Here is a 21292-nt window from a genome sequence, read left to right as displayed (position 1 = left end):
GTGCCGGGACGTCGACGTTTGCGATGAGTTTGCTTGTGTAATCCTTGGGTAATGCGCGCTACGACGCGAAGTTAGTTGGTTGATGAAGGTCACAGAATGTTATCCCCCACCATAGCGGTCGAGCACGCCCTCTGTGGCTCTTGGCAACGCCCATTGCAGTTCATGATCGCTATATAGACGCTATGTACACTCACTATACTAAAAAGCACACGAAAAAGATTACGTATAGTATTAGGTAGACTGGAAAGTAATGTCGTTTCTTTTACATTAAATTCAAACAGATTTTTAATAAATTTCTATTCTTAATCAGTTATGCAATCGCCATCGCTATCAACAGCCTTTTGTCGCCTATTGTGCAAATTTTCAATGCCAGATCGATAAAAATCAACGAGATGAGTGATAAACAAGTATTTAAAAACGACGTTACCTTCCAGTCCACCTAATACAATCAATCCACTGCAAAGTATACCCAAGTAACCATATCCTCGTACAAAGTTATAAACACAACAACAACACGAAACATATACGTATAATTGGTTACGTACTTCAAATTGAACTATCTCTTCAAACAATATTTCTTTAACAAAAACACAACAAATTTCGAAAAATTAATCGATCAGCGAATTAACAAATTTGGACGCCTGTATCAAGGGTTAACCGTCCGCCTTGTAGACTGTCGGAATAGTTCAAAGAAGCTTAAGAATGCATGCGTTTTATCATCATGTTTTCTGATATAATTTCTCTACCCTCCACCAGTCACGTTACTATTCTTTCCGGCTTTTTAATTTCAATTTGTTAATTCCCCGCAGTTTCAGTTCCCTTTTGTTGTGTTTATTTATTTGTGTTTGTTTTGCTTTCGCACTCTCCAATATGCAGAGTGTATTTTTTCAGCGGGGAGCCTTCGTCAGCGAGCCCGCGATTCTGGTGAAGAGGACGAACATGGGTAGCCAGGTGTGGTCCATGGAGAAGCTAGAAAATAAGTTAGTCGATATGCGAGACATGTACGAGGAGAGAAAGGATCCCAATAATTGTCAACGATTACCTGCCATTAAGGTAACCATGTTTGACTCACCCGACCTATTTATGCCTGGTCCACCCCTGAACGAAATTAACATTAGGTGTACGTAGTGCCTAACACTTTCGCTGCGGACGAAAATAAGTAGTCGTTCGCTTGGAGCTGCAATTATTATATCTTTTATAATGACAAATTTCTTACAAATGTTCTAATATGATTATTTTGTTGGCTATTATCCATTTTATAAGGGTAAATACAGAACGAAAATTTTCCAAAAGTCCAACCACAACACTAAACACAAAAGAACAGACCAACATGAATGCTTAGATCGTACTGACTGTCTAAATACGACTAAACCGACTAAAAAAAACAAAGGACGCGCATGTGCGTCATCCGCACATGGCAAAGGCTCAGTTGGACGCACATGTGCGTCATCCGCAGCGAAAGTGTTAACGAACTGTTTTTGATGCTGATAAGGCTGGTCTAAACAAACGAACAATTATGTACTTCATTTTTACATTTTCTGAATAAGGTAATTCATCGCAAAAATTATGAATACCTACTACTATACACGTAAACACAAGCAGAGATACATGAACCAGTATTGCTTGCATCTTCATTTTCACGAAACCTACAATACCTTTCCGCAAGTTGTCAAACTGTTTACCCCAGGCATAAATGGGTTGAACCGAACAAAAGAACAAAGAGGAAGAGACCATTGACAACCTTATTTCTTTCTGGAATAGGACGAAGTCCCGGGAAAGACTCAAGACCCGTTCTACGAGTCCCAGGAGAATCACAACCTTATCGGAGTAGCGAATATTTTCTTAGAAGTTCTGTTTCACGACGTTCGGTTAGATTATCATACGCCAATTATCAGCCAACAGGGAGAAGTCGCTGGACGACTGCAGGTCGAAATTAGCCGCATATCCGGCCACTTTCCTCAGGATCGCATCTGCGAGGCGGCGTCCGAGTCGTCGGCGGACTCGACATCGTCAGAGCCCGAAGATTACTCGGGATCGAGTCATATCATATGTCGCGTGACGATAAAGCAGGCCACCGGGTTGCCATTGTCGCTGAGCCATTACGTGTTTTGTCAGTACATGTTCTGCGGTTATCCAGAGCCCACCGTGGTCCCGGCAGTGGACAACTCGGAGCAGCTCAACTCCAATTGCCAGGCAGGACAGAGGGACTCCCTGGCGTTCAAGTTCAATCACACGAAAGACTTCACCGTGCCCATCACGGAGGAGTTCATGGAACACTGCGCTGGTACAACACCATTTCAATAATTAGGCAGGGCGAACGGAAGAATTTTTAATTACACTGCGGACGTTTATGCATGCACAATACTGTTTAGAAGAGTATGTTTGAAATTAAGAGAGTTTGAGTATACTTGAAACGAAGAAAGCTTGAGTATGTTTGAAATTAATTAATTTTCCTTCCTTCATGTTATATTCATTGCATCTTCTAGTGTCATAAATTCATAAAATCCACAGTTCAAAGCTGTTGTGTTTGTATGTGTATGTATGTCTGCGTCTACATACTTTTTTTTTACACTATAAAGTTTGAGTTTATTTGAAATGAAAAGAGCTTGAGTATGTTTCAAAATGAAGAGAGTTCGAGCACGTTTGAAATTAAGAGAGTTTGAGTATATTTCAAATTAAGAGAATTTAAACACGTTTAAAATGAAGAGAGTTTGAGTATGTTGAAAATTAATTAACTTTCTTTCCTTTATGTTATACTCATTGCACCTTCTAGTGTCATAAATTCATAAAATCCACAGTTCAAAGCTTTGGTGTTTGTATGTGTATGTATGTCTGCGTCTACATACTTCTTTTTAAACCTATAAATTCGTTGCATTCTCTGGCACCACAAATTCATCAAATTCTCCGTTTATATGTGTATGTATGTATGCGTGCTTGTATGTGTGATGACTAGGGTACGGCGGGGTCGTCACTCCCCGAACTACCACTGAAGTGGTAGCCCCTGCCGTTTACAAGATGCAACATCCTCCTAAATACTCGATTTGCACAAACATCCGCGATGTACTACCGACAACCGATGGCTGCCCTACTGAAATCTAATTCTGACTATTTAGAACTTCGTTTCTACTTGCAGAGGGTGCATTGAGCATAGAGGTATGGGGCCACCGAAGCGCGGGTTTCTCCAGAAGCAAACCTGGTTGGGAGGTCGAGCAACAGCTGGCCAAAGCTAGATCGTTAGCCGATAGATGGTCGGAGTTGACGCGGAAGATCGAACTGTGGGTCGAGATCCAAGAGCTCAACGAACAAGGAGAGTACTCGCCTGTCGACGTAGTTGTAAAACAGGACATGTTCACGGGTATGTAACCTCTTCGTACTTAAATTACAGTACGCTCAACACGTTACCTGCCAGACTAAAACTCGTGAATATTTAACAAACAAACGGTTCTACACGGTTAAAATTTTGTCTCGGGGGCAATTAAAAATTAGATAATCTAACATTTGTATTTAACCCTTTGAACTCGAGACCTTTTTTCTAGTATCTACCAGCGACTCGAGATGCTTTCTTAGTATTCTATTGCCACGAATGCTGAGCTATCGAGATTTGAGAATCAGGTCACCTTTACCTCACCGACAATTATTTTATTGACGCTTCAAGTTCCAAAGAAGTTAAACCTAAAGAAACATTATTCCTGATAGATCTGCTGCGTGAAACCTAATGGTGACTGAAAGTTACCTCTGGAGTGCAAAGGGTTAATTCTTTAGCCAAATTCACGAGTCGTATTCGAGTTTATTTTTGTTAACGCCTCGTCGTTGGAATTAATTTGCTTCATTCCTTAACGAATATTCCTGTCAGTCATTTCTGGACGACGTGGCGACAAAAATGTACCGAAATCAGAGAATTTGGACTGAAAAGGGTTAAATAACCTCGTCTGTGTCTTTCAGGAGGTATTTATCAGTTACGACAAGGCCAACAACGGCGAATACAGGTTCGCGTGAAACCGGTGCAAAATTCAGGAACGCTGCCGATTATCTGTCAATCGATATTGAATATAGCGGTAGGCAGCGTGTCCGTGAGGAATCGGCTTCAGATTCCTTTGGACAGTTACCAAGATGAAGACCTAAGCACACTAAGGGACAAGTGGAGCGAAGCGTTGATGAGAAGGAGGCAGTACTTGGATCATCAGATTCAGAAACTCATCAACAAACAAGGTATGATCTTTAACCGTGTAAGAATCCGACATTCGAAGAGCAAATCATTCCGGGAAGAATAATTAGAGAAAATTATTTTTGTCTTGCACAGACAAAACGGAGCAAGACATAGAGCGAGAACAGAGCCTGGTGGATCAGTGGGTCAGTCTGACAGAAGAAAGAAACGCGGTCCTGGTTCCAGCGGCAGGTTCTGGGATCCCTGGTGCACCTGCCGATTGGAACCCTCCGCCAGGCATGGAACCACACATTCCTGTTCTGTTCCTTGATCTCAACGGTACGCTGCTACCAATGATTAGACTGCGGATCTTTATGCATTTATAGAAAATTTGAATGTGCAAGAAACTACAAAATACAAACAATATGCAAGAATATAAAAAAGATTGAATGTAAAGTTTATGTTATAATATTTGCAGAATAAAATAAATTCCTATTTAGGTTCACTTTTTGTAGCACATTCGCGGTGATTTCATTTTGCATAAAGATCCGCAGTCTACCAATGATAATACTCTTTATTAACACTTTCAGTGATAGACAAGCTCGTATAAATACTTGTAAAACTAAAATTTCTTATGCAATTGAAAACTAACATTTACGTTAATATTTAATTTTAAAACTTGATCAAAATACACCAATCCTATCCAGCCTTGTTTCTTTTCTCAACACCTGATCTTCAGAATGAATTATTTAATTCCTTAATGAACATCTCTGTCACCCACATAATGTGTTAACGCATTTACTGCCAGGCAATTTAAAAAGTTTTGCCTTGCGAGCCAAGATTTAATACAGACGCGTAGCCTAGGTTATTATTTCGATAATAAGAAGTGATATTAAATTTGTTATTTTAAAAAGAAAATTTACGATCTCCGCTTGCAATAATTCCTGGGTAAAAAGAGTATAATATAAACTTTTTCTTTGAGTAATTGCAATCAATTTGAATTAGGAGACATCTCGTAGTTGGCAGTGAATGGATTAAAAGAAGTTTCCCTTCAGAAATCTCAATTGACCTTGTAAAAATGAAACCTTTGTGCAGCTGACGATCTCTCGACTCATCAGTCAGGAGAGGAAGTCTCCGTGACGGGGCTGAATTCTATTCTACCCAAGGAACACGGCAACAAGTTCTACAATCTACCAATCATTCGACACATAGAGAAGGACGTGTGCGCCATCGCTGCCTGGGACTCCAGTATACACGACAACATACACCTCAACAAAGTCACAGATGGTATATTAAAACACGTCGCGTATTAATCTACGTCGCGTTGAATGTTTATACTCACCAGTGAATCGAATTCTCTTCCAATTTTCTCTACGAAATCTTCCATCACTGCTATCACCTCATTGTATCTCATACTTCATATTATCTGAATCTCAACATACTAGGTATAGCAGAAGCAAATAACTATATGGTTAATATATTAACCCTTTGCACTCGAATACTAAGCTTAAATTGACTTTGAAGATGAGATCTCTAGTTTGAGATTTGAAAATCAGATCACTTTTACCTCGCTGACAATCATTTTATCGACACTCCGAGTTCCAATGAAATTAAACTGAAACAAACATTATTGCTGGTTGATTTACTGCGTCGAGCCTAATGGTGACCGAGAGTCACCTCTCGAGTGCAAAGAGTTAATTCAAAGATCTGTGAAAATATGTATTAATCTAGAACTGTGCTCCGAGACAATTGCAAATATACTCCATCTGATTGTTCAATTCCGGACTGTAAAATGCAACCACATTTCAGCGAACGAGCGAGTTTTCCTGATCCTGAAGACGACGGTGCGCTTGTCGCATCCCGCGCCCATGGACCTGGTGTTGCGCAAGCGATTGGCCTTGAACATATACAAAAGACAAAGTATCACGGATCGAATCTTCAAGAGGATCGTGCGCATTGATTGTTTAACGCAAACTGGGGTCACCTACGAGGTGGTCTCCAATATACCAAAGGCGAGTGAGGAACTGGAGGACCGCGAGAGCTTGGCACAAATAGCTGCCAGCGGAGAGGACACCAGTTTGTGCGATGGGGAGACATACATCGGTAAGACTTGGCCCAGTTCTTCAGGATCTGACAAAATAAGGATTGTACAAATCTAAATTGACGTCCGGTGATGTTTATTTAGAGAAATACACGCGCGGTGTCTCCGCAGTGGAAAGTATCCTTACTTTAGACCGACTACGACAAAGCGTCGCTGTGAAGGAACTTCTGCAAGCACAAGGTCAACCACTAATGCGCAAGACAGCAAGCGTGCCCAACTTCTCGCAGGTACTACTGCCTCTTCGCCGTCTCGGACGCACTGTATGCTTTTCGTTTAATTTGTTTTATTTTCTCTCAAGTTTATCTCATACTTCATATTATCTCAACCTCTACATTTCTCCTCTTGATGATATTAGGCATAGCGAGCCATTTGTCCTTCATATTTAACGTGGTTGACACGTTGATTGGGAGACTTGTGAAAATATGTATCAGAGCTGTGCTCTGAGATTATATAATATAAAAATACAATAATAGTCAGTCTTATAAACATTCGTACCCTCTATGTTTATTAAAGAAGTTTGTCAAAATTAAATAATAGGTTCGACGTTTTCAAATAAATGTTTCATTATTAGACTGCGGATCTTTATGCAAAATAAAATCTTCGCGAACGTGCCTACAAAAATTGAACCTGCATAGAAATTTATTTTATTCTGCAAATATTATAACATGAACTTTACTTTCGATCTTTTTTACATGGATAAACTTTACACTTGCATATATATATAATGAAACATTTATTCGAGAATATCAAATTTATCATTTAATTTAGAGACAAATTCCTTCAATAAACACAGAGGGTATGAACATTTATGGGACTGACTATATAAAATAAAATTTTTAAAACAGTCTATAAAAAGTACATTTCCTTGGACGGAAGGAAGTGATCACGAAATGTGTCGATAATTAATTTACCGACAATCGTAGGGCTGAGTAACCGAAAGTCTATAAAACTTTTGAGAATAATTCATAATTTTAAAAAATATAGTAGAATATACAATTTCATTATTATTAAATAATTGGTAGTTTTGAGAACCACTGACCCTTGACTGAAGCCATTAAACCTGAATAATGAACGGCTCGTTACGCCTCTACATCTAATACCATCAAGTTCGATACGATTCTTTCGATTCACTCCAAAAATAATCACTTACACGATTTAAATGATTTTCTTTTAAAATTTTCTTTGAATCTCTAACACTGTCACCTGGTAAAAATGAATCCGTCGAAGCGTGATTTATACAAGCGAACGCTTGCAGATCTTGAGAGCCGATCCGTCGATGGACTCTTTGAACGTGACGCGTTCGGAGAGCGTAACCGATCTCAACAGCGAGATGAACGGTTTGCTGCACTCGCGACGCGCGTCCACTGGCCACGCCAGGAACGAGGAGAACTTCGTGACCACCCCATCGAAACCGTTTGGAATCGGTAAGCACACGTTCGTTTTATGCAAACTGAATCTTACTATCAAAAACTTTCGAGTAATTAAATTCGTTGATATACGTTCTATGATTTCTTAATTGCACACTTTAGTAGTGAACGAAATTAACGGCGTATATATATATATACATCCTACGCAATTAATGTGCTAAACGTGAACGTTAAAAGCGATTAATTACATTGGGAGAACTTTGGGGAATATAATTTATGAAATCATAGAAGACGCGAGAAACCCAATTGGAGTTCGGTGAAAGATTCGTAGTGTAATAGTGTAAATCGAAGCGAATCACTTTTTTTTTTAATCTATTGTTGACACGAATAATAATATTCACTCATACATTCCATTTTTCTCATCCATTAGTTGACTCTTCGTTTTCGTAGTAATCCATTTTATTCGAAACGAATCGTACACATCACATATTATTTATTCAATGATTTAGTAAACACAGAATTAATACGTTACTGTTGTTCATAATAACTTTTAACAATATCCAACGGTACTACCATAAGTACGCCAACAAAAAGGTAATTTGAAGGTTTTCCACAAGTGAATTCTTTCGCTCTGCAAGCATTTGCCATGATGTTGACCACATAGCGGACTTAGTAAATGAGTTTTATATTATTTTAGTTTCTTATGCTATGACGATATATTTGCTGACACTCTGTACGGCGCAGAGCTTGCTACAAGCGCAGAATTTTTTGCTAAATGGATTGCTACTCACATAAACTTGATGAATTGGTTATAAGGTCTTTTTTTTTTTTTTTAAATTATTTGAAAATTTTCACGACTATACCCGGTCTTATGCGAATTCATCGTTTATTAATGAATGCGACATCTTAGTTTGCTTAAACTACAATGGAGTTATCCGAATAACGCTTTTAACAAATTTTTAATGGCACTGTGTTTACAACGACCTTAGTATTAGAAAGATATCGATTTACGTTTATGAATCACTTCTCGTTGCCTTGATTTCGCTTTCTTAAATTATATTCGATAAAGGATCTATAACTGGTTTCTGAAATGTGGCTTATGCAGTGTTTTTTGATATTATATATATCACCTTTGCCATGATAGTCACTCTACGATTTGCCCTAGATTGTCTAAAATTCCACTCTCACGTATTCCTTTTGGTATTGGACATGTTGGTTTTTTGGATCAATGGAAGAGAACACCATTTTCACCCGTTTCCTTTTTCTTTCGCTGATTTTAATCAATTAAAATTCATGTCATCCCTCGCGTTTACTTCTACCGTGTCTACTGCGAACCGAGTTCCGCGTCACGGCGCGATAAAAGTTTGTCGAAACGTTGCCGCGATGGGGAACTCGAGGTTCGAAAGTTTCGGAAATTACTGGTAGAATTTAAGGCACCGGTAGAAGGAAAACGCTGTCGCCTAGAACAAACACGATCGACATTTTCTCACTATCCTGAAAAATGTTTGGTAATACTGGTCCCCCTTATTAGCAGTCACCACCACACTGGAATTTCGTATTATTATATTTAACAGCTTCTATCATACTGTTATGTCACCACGCTATGTTCAACTTATCTGCACTGTCTTACAGATCAGTTGAAAAAAACAAAAGACCTATACAAAAACCGTAATTAGCTTTCCTAGAAACAACTCACACCGCGATCGCTCTCGCGGCCAATGAAAGTTGAGCATGGTAAATAAGTTATCCACTTTTCTCAGATATCCGCCTAGCGTTTTAGCAGCGACAATTAAGCTCCACCACTTGTCAATTATCGCGTATCTAACGATAACGAAATTAAACGAACTTTAAAAAATAAGAAAAAAAAAATAAAAGAAAATGATATAGCGAATTCCGTAGCAAAATTCACTTAAGTTTCTTGTCTTCGATTAATTAATGTATGCGACTTATCTGTTCCTCTGTTTAACACTACGTCTACTACTTCTACAACTATTTCGGCCCACGCAAGGCTCCATTCTGAACTCAGGTAAAATGGAGTCTTGATTGATATTTAATTGATGCCGTTACAGGCAGTGACGATTAGTAAATATGTCTCGTGAGTGGTTGAGTCTGTCTGTTGTTTAGTTAATTTACGTTTCCAGTACGCCTTAGTGTGCCCATTAATTAACAAATAGCAATGTTCAGAACCGGAACCTCCAATCGGAGTATCTTATCACACCCCGCGGTATTTTTGCTGTTTATTAGTTAAGCTAGCTGCTCCTATTTTCTTTGCTTCCTGCATTAACTCAATACGTATGTCCCAACATACTGGAAACCTTTCTTTATAATATACTGTGGGTACAAGAATATACAGAAAGAATTTAACCGATCTTTGTAGCCCGGAATATTCATCAAATATTGATTCAAATATTCCATATATATATAAAAAAAGGAACACGTGTTTTAATAATAATTACAGACTCTATCCTGCATTAGTATGGTCTTTCACTAAGAAAAACATTATTTGCATCAGCTTATGGTCTCGTTATTTCCCTTCATAATAAAGTTGTATTATATATTCCAAATTAAACATATTAAATTATAGTATATATTATATATTGGGATTATGGCAAACATCAATTATTCGCATAATGGGTTAATGGTATCACTCCCGATTGATCAGTGCTCTAGTTCTGAAAATTGCCGACCGTGTTTCCGGCTGGATTGAACGCTACTAATTATTTGCGTGAGCAATGCTACTTTTGTGTTTCATTAACTGGATTTACTGCATGCGAATGTGCTCCTTGTGTACCAAGCATCGGCAAGTTTGTTCACTGAATTGTTCCTCCACCGACACTTTATGCAATGATTTCGTGCGTTGTTGATCATGGCTGATGTGAACCATTAACGATCGCGACGGGAATAAAAAGAATCTCGTCTCGGTATTTCTTTACCAACGTCACCATTGCATAGAAATCATTTTCACGAGCACTCTGTTCACTTATTATTATATGTATGTCACTGTTCTCTTAAGGCATGGACCTTGGAAAGATTCTTTTGCAAAAGTATTTTTTTTTTTTCTTAGAATAGGAACGATTCCTATAGTTCCCTGATGATTTGTTCGAAGCACGTGCATTTCGTTGCCTTCGACGAATTATCACGTAAACGTTAAGGCTAAACTAAGAATGAACCGATGTGCGTAACACGGTTGCACATAGTTTTTGAAGAAGAAAAAAAAGATAAAAGAAATGAGTAAAGTCGCTTGTAAAATGTTTCTGATTTAACTGTTTCTATCTATGAATGTGCTATCGAGCATTACCTTAGAAACAGACGTAGGTTAACTGTATCATATACGTGTACATATGTTCACACATATACATATCTATATATTTATACTGTTAACGATTTAGTTGGATTCACTTTTGAGAAACAATTCAGAGTTCTTCGGTATATTTTTTTTTGTCTTCTCTTCAAACGAGAGTTTTAATTATTTCACAAACTCACACGATCGATATGACGACAGTTGTCGAAGAAGCTAAATTGTTTATCATAGGAACGAAGAAAGAGGGAAAAGCTTTTTACGAGCACGAACGGGAAATCAGGTAACGCGATTTGCGAAGTGAAATGGATTTACGCGAATGCAAACAGCGAAAAGAATTCATTGGCCGACGGGGAACAATTCTTCTTTCCCCTTTTTCTTTCACCGTGGAAAGACTTAGTTTAAAGTCAAATCGAGGAAGTAATACTAACAAGTCTAGAATGACGTAGAGAGGGAAATTTCACGACGACTAGCGATGCATGAGATTGTCGTTTCGAAATTAGTCGAGCATGCTTTATGAGAGGGTAGGCATCTAACACCGACGAGTGTAGTTAAAAACAAGGAAGCTGTTGGAAACACTGAAGCATTGACTTTAAACTAATCGTTCTTGTTAGTATACTTATAACTAGAGTGCGAATTTTATGCATTTACAAAAATATACAAAAATTATACATAAAACGTGAGCTGAATACATTCTATTAATTATCATCCTATATTAATACAATAATATTAATATTTTGTCTTGGATTAATGCACAAAATTCGCAGTTTACTTATAACAAATCCAAAATGATACGAAATATATCGATACCTCTGTTTAAATATATTTCTGTCAAACATTTCTCACCAAATGTACTTTTCTACCGGTGCATTTTGGATTTGGAATTCAAATGGCGAGTTACACCCCTAAATATAGGGTGAAAATGCAGTCAGAAAAGAGACTGATTTAAAAAACAAAAAACAAAATGAAGAATAGTGTTAATTCATGCTGTTTCTGTATCGCAGTTACTTGTACATTGTTCCATCGCGATTGCGTCGATATTGAATGTTTCTCGGTCTATTCGAGTTTGACACATGCAAGTGTACATTTCGTTTGTCTCACTATCCAGTGTTCTCTTGCCCGCAGGCATGATTTTATGACTGTATAAGCCTGTAAACGGCCTGTAAAGAGATATGTTCACTCAATGGCTCGCCATTCAGAGGAGAAGGGAACGTAGTGTTTAGAAGAAAGAAAAAAAAAAGAAAGAAAGAACAACAACAACAACAGAGACAAAGAGTGTCGTGTAATCAGTACGTCTATCTCCTTTCAGCGAGACCAACTTTCCTGAATCTCAACCTGAATCTCAACTCATTGACACGTCTGCAACAATCCACCTCTGCCAAGTGTAGGTGACACTCGCTGTTGGTCGCTCTTTCAAACTGACTCTCAACTCCTCCGCTGAGAGAAATCGGCGAGGAACGTCGCAAATCCTCTGTTCACTTCAAGATTATCTTCTGGTTAAAGATTGTGCAACAGGAGAATCATTCTTCGATGATTTATGAATTCTTCAAATTTTTGTTATTATTCTTAAAATATTTCCCGTCGTAACACGTTGTCTGACAAAGATCTCCACTTTAAGGAATTAAATGCATTAAGGTTAGAGAAAAAAAATGTGGGCAGGATTGATGAATCTTAAAGAGATTGTAAAAATGAGTTTCACCACAAATGTTTCATTGTATCGTTTCTAATTGGATAGAAAGAAAATTTTGAGTTCGTAGAAATTTTTACGATTATTGTTCGGACGGTCAACGTGACAAAGGGATCTGTTGTTACTTCTTAAGAAATCAATTCGGCAGTCTTTCAATTAACAAATTACTTTTTTACTAAAATTAATTAATTCTAAAGGTGAGGTGCCAAAGAAGATAAATCTAGATTGAATTATGCACTTCTCAATTGTATCGCGAATGCTAGTTTAGCAGTCAACGTGTTAACAAAGAAGGATCCTCCCAGTGAATTTTTTGCAAGTGAACAGTTCGACGAAGGATTTTTAAATACCGACTTCTAGCAAGTTTGAAAGAGTCCATTCGATCATTCTCGTAGTGATTAGTAGACTCTTTGGTTTCCTTACTCCTTAGTTCGACCATTACGTAGTACAAGTATACTGTTAAATCCGTAATTCAGTTTTGTTAAGTATCGTTCTCTCCTTTTGTTTAATTTGTTCGTTATTTTTTTATAATTTTTTTTTAATCGAAACCGTAGTTGTCGTTTTGGAATTGCAGCCTTACTGTGCCTCCAAAAAGGCGCAGATGCGTAGTTCCATATGTGTTTGGTGTTTTCGTTGCTTACCAATGATTTGTACCTTTTCGGCTCTGTTTTATGTTTACTTCTCAGGCTGCCTTATATTCCACGTATGCGCTTCCTCTTCTAACCCTAATATTTTACTACAACGCTCTAACTCGCATACTGAATAAAACGTAACCTTGACTGACACACCATTATTACTGGACTGCGGATACTCATGCAATTGCAGCAAATGTAGATGAATGAAAATATTTGGTTCCCTGGAAAGTCCATATCAATTTTTTTAAAATGGTACTTATATGATTCAATACATACATATCAAAATTTAAACGTGTCTTTGAATTTTTCTTAAAAATTGGCACGAACTTTCTGGACAACCCAATATATATAATAATGGGTAAATATATAAAATACACGTTGAAACATTTAGAAAACAAAACGTGCTTTGAATCACGTTTCTATTCTTCATCTTTGCGTAAACATTCGCAGTCCAATTATTACACATCGAGACAACATTCTATTCGAAAACACCTGAAGTGTTGTGGAAAGACGAACGTCCGAGTCATCGAGCTACTATCGACGACAAAAAAAAATAGAGACTGTACCAATTTCCGGGAAAGTTAGTCGAATACGTGGAATATATTATCCATTTTTGTTCTTAGGAACAGCATGGGCCCTCCTTTTGTTCGATATTTTTGTACAACCACGAATCTGTATCAGAACCGACCTGGCACCTTTAGTGTAATCGACTCATTTACCTGGCTACGTAGAATGTATGTCGAAAACCCGAGAGAGAGACTACCGAAACCACGAAATCGGTGTTCAATTGATTGTCTTTGGAGTGGCCAGATCGGCCCTGATGTTCCATAAAGCTATCGCAATTTTTCACTCGCTCGCGTCGCGGTCGCGCGGGTTTCGGTAACGCGAGCTTGTTCGTTTTAGCATCCCCGAACATGGTCGGCGCTAAACTGGGTCTACGAATGACCACCCTGCACGAGGAGACGTCGAACGTGGGTAATCAGCTGCCGTCGCCTATCAACGACGAGGACGAGGCGAAGAGCGACGCGGACTACTTGGAATACGAAGCCTACCAGGTAGTACACGTTCTAAAGACACCTTGCTGCGCGAAACAGGCATGTCAGACTCGATTTGGACGGAGGAATAATTTCCGCTTGGTCAAAAATATTTTGAGAATTTTAAGGACCAGTAGTTGGTCAGTTTGAGAAAGGTGTTTTGAATATTCTAGATTAAAATACTAGTTTGAATATTCGTACCCTCTGTGCCTATTGTAGACATTCGTTTAAATTAAATGATAGGTTTGATGTTACCAAATAAATATTCAATATAAACATATTAGGTTGTCCCAAAAGTTTCTTTCGCTTTATTAATAAGTAATACATGCACAATATTTTATGTTTTATGTTTCATTACTGAATTGTGCACGATTCATTTTGCTCCATTACTGTTACAACATGAATATCTATGAAATTAGATTGTCTATTTATATAAACACGACCACATCAAATAATTGAGTGCAACTCGCGAAAGAAACTTTCGGGACAACCTAATATATATGTGAAAAGTTTGTTTGGTGTAAATATTTATCATGAAATATTTATTTGGAAACGTCAAACTCATGATTTAATTTAGACGAATTTCTTTAATAGTCATAGAGGGTACGAATATACTTATGGGGACTGACTGTATACTAGGTACGTGAAGGTAGAAAACCTCCCAAGTCATCGACCTGATCTCTATTACAATGCATGTATGTGAATTTTGCTAACCACACTACCATTCTAGTTCAAAATATTAATTTAAACAAATATAGCGGTTACATGAAGGTACCCAGCTTCAAAGTCCTCAGCCTGGTCTCTATTACAATGCATCTACATATGTGAATTTTAGTAAACACGCAATTTTCCTTATTGTTATTCTCTAATAATTATCAAGTACACTCGGAACCTGTTACAAGAAGAATAATAAGCAAACTTGCGTGATTACCAAACTTCCTCCTATACATACATGTGTCGTAATACTGTTATAACCGATTGCATTTATATCAAATTTATACGGTTCCATAACCACAGAATTAATTTCTACTTCTCACGCTATACATAAGAGCCAATAAGCTCATAGACAGTTTTATTATTTCGCCACCTCGTCTGGCACGCCTGGATCGCCCCGAACTACCATTTTGGTACCTGCAGGCTTCCCCCCTACAGATCCATAATTGTAGAAGCGAAACACCAAGTACCCAATGTGTTTCAATTAGCAAAAAAAAAAAAACAAAAAAAAAACAACTAATACTCTAAAGCATCAGAAGTATATCACACACGATTACGTTCAGGCAACGGCGAAACCAGTAAAACGACTAACTTCTTCACGCACACTGGATTCTCTCGTCGAACTTCAATCGACGAAGATCAGCACGCCAAGCATGAGCAGCAGCGGTTACGGTTCCCAAGCCGTGTCCACCACCAACTTGACGTCCGAGGACTCGCTGTCGGTCAAGTCCATCAGCGTGGACGAGACACCGGACCTGGAGTATAGGAATCTACTGGACAGCAAGAAGACGGAACGAATGGACAGCTCTTTGGTGGAGGAGACGCCTGAGGAGTACATGGGAGAGGTGGCGACAGCGTTGGATAATTTGAACGTGATGGGGAACAGCTGTGCTGAGGGTTAGTAGAGTAGCGATCTTGCAAGGTGTTTTGTTAGGTTGTTATGAAGGGAGAAGGTTATATAGGTGAGTCTACCTGTACTCTTTTTAAAGACGAGGATTGTTTTTTGATGTTAACCCTTTGCACTCGAGAGGTGTGTCGAGAGTCATCACTAGCTTTTCTTTAGGTTTAATTTCTTTGGAACTTGAAGTGTCAATAAAATGATTGTCGTTGAGGCAAAAGTGACCTGATTCTCAAATCTCAAATTAAGGATCTCTTTTTCGAAGCTAATCTAAGCTTAGCATTCGAGACAATAGAATGCTAAGAAAGCATCTCGAGTTGCTGATAGATACCAGAAAAAAGACCTCGAGTACAAAGAGTTAAGAGGGATCAGAAGGTCAAGTTATTGGCTGGTTAATGGTAACCTTGAAGTGTAGGTTCGTTTGTTTTGAACTAAAGTAGTCCTATACGATGTGAGTAGCTGTACTCTTTACAAAGATGAACGTTGTTCCTTGGTACTGAGAGGGACCTACAGGTAAAGGTCTAAAATAGTCAATGAAAAGTCTAAACTGTAGTTTCGATAGGTCTGTCTGAACTAAAAATATCCTATACGATATGAGTCTATCTCTACTCTTTGTAAAAATAACAATGGCTGTGTGAAGCTTAGTGGAAGCTCATAAATAATTAAGAGTTCTGACTTCATTTGTAATAGTTCTATAGTTCCTGATAAATTGAAGCAATCTATCTCCACAAGAGTTCTTGGATAGTTCTCAACATGTTAAGGACAGTTCTAAATAATCCTAATTGATAGAACTTTACTTGATCAGGAACTACATAACACTTGATAAACGAAGTCAAAACTGTTAATTATTTCTAAGCTTCCACAAAGTGAGCTACCAGCTTCACACAAACGAGCATTATTTCTCGACACGAAGAACCTAAACGTAGACCTAAAAGTAGAGTTCTAATTTAGTCAACGATAACCCTAAACTGTAGTCTCTCGATTCATATATCTGGTTCCCTACAACTCATCTTAATTCTCCTTCAACGTGGATTTGAAAGTGAACATTGTTCAAAGCTACTGTGTCTCTCCAAGTTATCGTCTCTGTCCCCCAATATTATTGAAACGTTTCGTTAATTAACAGAGCATACTAGGAAGAACCTGGAGGACACAGGTGTCTACATGGACGCGGATATGGACAGTCCAGTCTCCTCGACGAAAAGCGATAGCGATACGACCAGCAACACGTCGCACGCCAACACCGTTCAGAAAAAGGACCAGTCGAGTCAGGGTCTGAGCAATCGACGGAAAAGCGAAATGGAGGTCAGTCAGACGTCGAATTCCGGAGAGGAAAGCCCTTTGGAGGGCAACTCGGTCGTTCACACCAAACTGCCACCGGGCAAGGTAATTAATAATAAATTATTAATTAGAAGCACTGGATCAAAATCCCACTTTAAACTTTACACAGGAAAGGTGTTCTAAATTGATCATACTAAATTATTTATAAAGTGCAGTATATAGAAAAGCTAGTAAATAAGTCACTATTAAACATGTACTGTATTAGAATGCATGGAAGATTAAAAGTTGTGTGAATATTTAATAATTAGAAGAATTATGTCAAAATGGTCCCAGTATAATCTTCACACAAGAACGTGTAGCTAGATTGAGCGTGCTAAATTATTTATGAAGTGTAACATATAGAAAAGTTAGTAAATAAGTCAGTATTAAACATGTACTACATTAGAATGTGTAAAAGATTAAAAGTTATGTGAATATTTATTAATTAGAAGCATTATGTCAAAATGGTGCCACTATAATCTTTAGACAAGAACGTGTAGCTAAATTGAGTGTACTAAATTATTTATAAAGTGCAACATATAGAAAAGTTAGTAAATATGTCAGTATTAAATATATATATATATATATATATGTATATATATATATATATATATATATATATAATTATAGTATAATATATAATATATATTATATATATATGTATATATAATACATATAATATAATATATATACATAAATCTGATACCTTCGAAGATTTTAATTCTGGTTTCTTGTTGTCCAGGTTGTGCGACGAAGGAAAGCTTCTGCCAGCACAGGAAGGCCTACCAGTTCCCAGCACAGAGCTTCGTTCCCCATGGTCCGTCCACAGCATTCCGAGAGTAAAGCTGCAGCACGACTGGAACAATCGATGCAACCCAACATGCCCTACGAAAACGGTGACAACAGCTCCTCTGAACGAATCGACGGTACGTTGGCATTCTTCATCAATAACAGATCCCGTACATCTTCGCAACTTGATATTAACACTCTTTTCTTGTATTTCGATAGCAGACGACACTAGCGACAAGAGTTCAGCTTTCGGTTCGAGGCACGACTTGAGCAGGGTCGAAACACCGCTCCCAGACTGGGTTGTAGTTGGCGAATCCGTCTTGGTTCGTCCCTATAGTTACTCAGGAGTGATAGCGTACGTTGGTCCGACAGAGTTCGCGTCTGGATCGTGGATAGGAATCGAACTTGACGCCCCGACTGGTAAGATTCTTGATCATTTCTTTCTATATCGACTTGGAAGACTGATAGCCATTTTACCATCGTGCTAGTTTCATAGTGATCGCTTTTCTTTGCGATGTCTCGCTTGGAGGTCATATTTAAATCGTCAATGCTTCAGAATGTGTACTGAATGCGAACGCTGACCATTCTTGGTTGGACGAGGGATTCAAAGAACTCAATGATTCGGTGATTGTGTTCCAGGCAAAAACGATGGTGCTGTGAACGGCCATAGGTACTTCACGTGTCGACCGAAATGCGGGATCTTCGTAAAAGTGGACAAATTAATCCAGGACAAACGAGGCAGAGCACTTAGGAACTACACTTTCACTCTTCCTCAATCTGCACCGATGCGCAGAAGCGTTAGCAGAGGTACGAATATTATACAAAAATTAATAGCAAACATACGTAGCGAAGATCGATATAATTAGTTTCTATTATTATTAGAGAGATATTTTAATGAATTATTGATCGAATATACTTGTAGCATATAGTAGAATACGTAAGGTTCAGTGAAATTCATTAATGATAGTCGTAACTTTTCAGATAGTTATTAGAATTAAGTCATCGTATATTTTTTAGTGATACTGTATGTGTAAATCATACGAAAATTGTCAGCACAAACAATTTAATACCGATACCGATTGCTCCGTTTGATTTAATCGCGAATAAACACGCGAATCTATAATTGTTTAAAATAGTTATTAGAATTGAGAAAGTGTCCACATTTTTTAATCGACGAAGTATATGTAAATCACACGAAAATTGTCAGCCGAAACAATTTAATACCGATACCGTTTACTCCGTTTGATTTAATCGCGAATAAACACGCGAACCTACAATTATTTTAAATAGTTATTAGAATTGAGAAAGTGTCCAGATTTTTGAATGACGAAGTATGTGTATATCACATGAAAATTGTCAGCCGAAACAATTTAATACCGATACCGTTTGATTTAATCGCGAATAAACACGCGAGCCGTCTCACGCGACGCGACCGCTTGGAGAGATCGAGGACGACTGCGCGTTGATCCGATCTCAACCCGAAAACGACCGAGGAGCCCTTCCTCCCACCCCGCTACTCTTATCACTGGTATTCCAACCGCGAGAATTTCGTACGCCTCGAGGTTGTTTCCTGGAATTTCTCAAGTTTTTGCGACTCTATTGAAGAGGATTCCGACCTAAACACAAATGTCTTTGTCCTGTGGCTCTCAAGGCCAACGGAAAACGTATACAGGGTGAATCTTCTAAATTTTGGTATCTAAAATTTCTCCGTTGCTTTTAATGATACGAAGATGTTCAAGAGGAAAATGTTTGATTTCGAGGCTGATATAATATTGTGGTACGCAAATCAATTTATCTGGAGGTCATATTCTCCGAGATTTCTAGATCATTGGTGGTTTTTAAATGAGATTGAATATTTTTATTATTAAGTGATGATACAAGGTACAAAGCTTAGGTGACTGACTCTGTATATATTTTACAAAGCACTTGAGCAAGCTGAAAGTTACCATTTGAACATTTCCTTATTAACATTGTCATTTAATAGTAAAATAATTAATATCTGTCGTCGTTCAAGACCACAATACCTTGCAATATTACTTCGTCTTTAACACTAAATCTACCTACATTCTATTTATGCCTGTATCTATCGCAATCGTTCAAATGACTAGTCTTAAAGACACCTTTTTCAATTTAATGCAAAAATAGTTGATGTAGTACCAAATTGAATAGCACATGTAACAACTGTATACTGTATATTATTTATATATTGTATATATAATTCTTCCATGTATTATTCACTTTACTACCACGTCAACTACTATTATAATGCTACAATTTATTTATTTTATATACAATTACATACAATTAATATTATCGTTCTAGGTTTAGCGTTAAATGCAAATTAGTTTTCCTCCTTTTACCCTGTACCAATGTCACGATCTATTATGATCAGGTTAATCGTGGATCGATGGTGTTTCAGGTGAGGGTTTACATTCCTTGCACAGAAGTCGGAGCCGAGGAGAAGGCCTCTCAACGACAGGCACACGATCTTCTCCACGGGGCAAGTAAACGGATCACACCCGCTTCACCGTAACTTCGTTTAACTAATAAGTCACTAAATATCCTAATTGCTACATGCCTATGATATGTGTAGCAGCAGTGTTTCAGTCCCTTAGACGTTAGGGCAGCTATGGATTATTAATACTTACAAATATTACTTGAAATATTAGGTCATTAATGTGTATCACACAAAAAAGAAAAAAATATGAAGAAAAGGCATGGGATGTTCCCGATTCGAGCGGAACATGCTGAAATAACGAGAAAAAGCATAGTAATCTACTTCGCAATTTTCAGTAGCGTAGGGGAGTCGATACATAGTTGGTCTTTATGTATCGAGAAGTCAGCGACGATGATTTTAATGATTTGTACATGCATTCCACAATTTTTATTTTAACGACTGGGATGATGAGCCATTTACCTTTTACATAAAGAGAGGAGAACGTCGTTTCAGTTTCGCGATTATAACGAATTGTACATTGTCTAAGGCTGTCGAAAAATGGGAGAAGAAAAAAACGAAACAAAAGTCAAGTTTGATAATGATTTTCCCCCCTGCCCCCCCCCCCCAACCATCACCCCCCACAACCCCCCAAGAAAAAGAAGAACCCACGAGCCTCGATCGCGACACACACGATCGTCGAGGCGCAAACTGCAATTTAAAGAAATAATTCCATAGTGATTAAGCAACCAAATTCGCATCCACAAATATCAAGTGAATACAGTCGTCAGTGAAAAAAAATTGGCGTTTTTATAAATTCATCACTGGTGACACACACACACACACACACACACACACACACACACACACACACACA

The 21292-nt window shown here is 38.0% G+C and overlaps 1 protein-coding gene and 1 long non-coding RNA gene across 9 annotated transcripts in view; one reads left to right on the top strand and one right to left on the bottom strand.

Annotated features, from left to right (window-relative positions):
- The window catches only part of LOC128877621 (kinesin-like protein KIF13B), a 134444-nt gene extending 113158 nt beyond the window's left edge, over positions 1-21286 (top strand). Inside the window, exons 12-29 of one of the 8 annotated variants that reach the window (XM_054125088.1) lie at positions 892-1053; positions 1762-2284; positions 3134-3355; positions 3943-4209; positions 4301-4483; positions 5240-5431; positions 5954-6247; positions 6330-6472; positions 7501-7669; positions 9621-9638; positions 12220-12294; positions 14133-14284; positions 15541-15874; positions 16999-17258; positions 17935-18118; positions 18201-18401; positions 18621-18788; positions 20401-21286. In XM_054125088.1, coding sequence (XP_053981063.1) covers positions 892-1053; positions 1762-2284; positions 3134-3355; positions 3943-4209; positions 4301-4483; positions 5240-5431; positions 5954-6247; positions 6330-6472; positions 7501-7669; positions 9621-9638; positions 12220-12294; positions 14133-14284; positions 15541-15874; positions 16999-17258; positions 17935-18118; positions 18201-18401; positions 18621-18788; positions 20401-20489 — 3636 coding nt within the window. In that variant the 3' untranslated portion in view covers positions 20490-21286. Of the gene's footprint in view, positions 1-876; positions 1054-1761; positions 2285-3133; positions 3356-3942; positions 4210-4300; positions 4484-5239; positions 5432-5953; positions 6248-6329; positions 6506-7500; positions 7670-8191; positions 8207-9620; positions 9639-12219; positions 12295-14132; positions 14285-15540; positions 15875-16998; positions 17259-17934; positions 18119-18200; positions 18402-18620; positions 18789-20400 lie in introns of all 8 variants that reach the window. The other 7 variants (XM_054125085.1, XM_054125087.1, XM_054125083.1 and 4 more) reach the window with 7 other exon arrangements.
- LOC128877632 (uncharacterized) overlaps positions 1-21292 on the bottom strand; it is a 160755-nt gene that overhangs the window by 56478 nt on the left and 82985 nt on the right. The window lies entirely within an intron of this gene.

This window comes from Hylaeus volcanicus, chromosome 5, assembly GCF_026283585.1.
Source record: "Hylaeus volcanicus isolate JK05 chromosome 5, UHH_iyHylVolc1.0_haploid, whole genome shotgun sequence".
NCBI lineage: Eukaryota > Metazoa > Arthropoda > Insecta > Hymenoptera > Colletidae > Hylaeus > Hylaeus volcanicus.
Note: the sequence above shows the minus strand (reverse complement) of the source record. Positions and strands in the feature narration are given on the sequence as shown.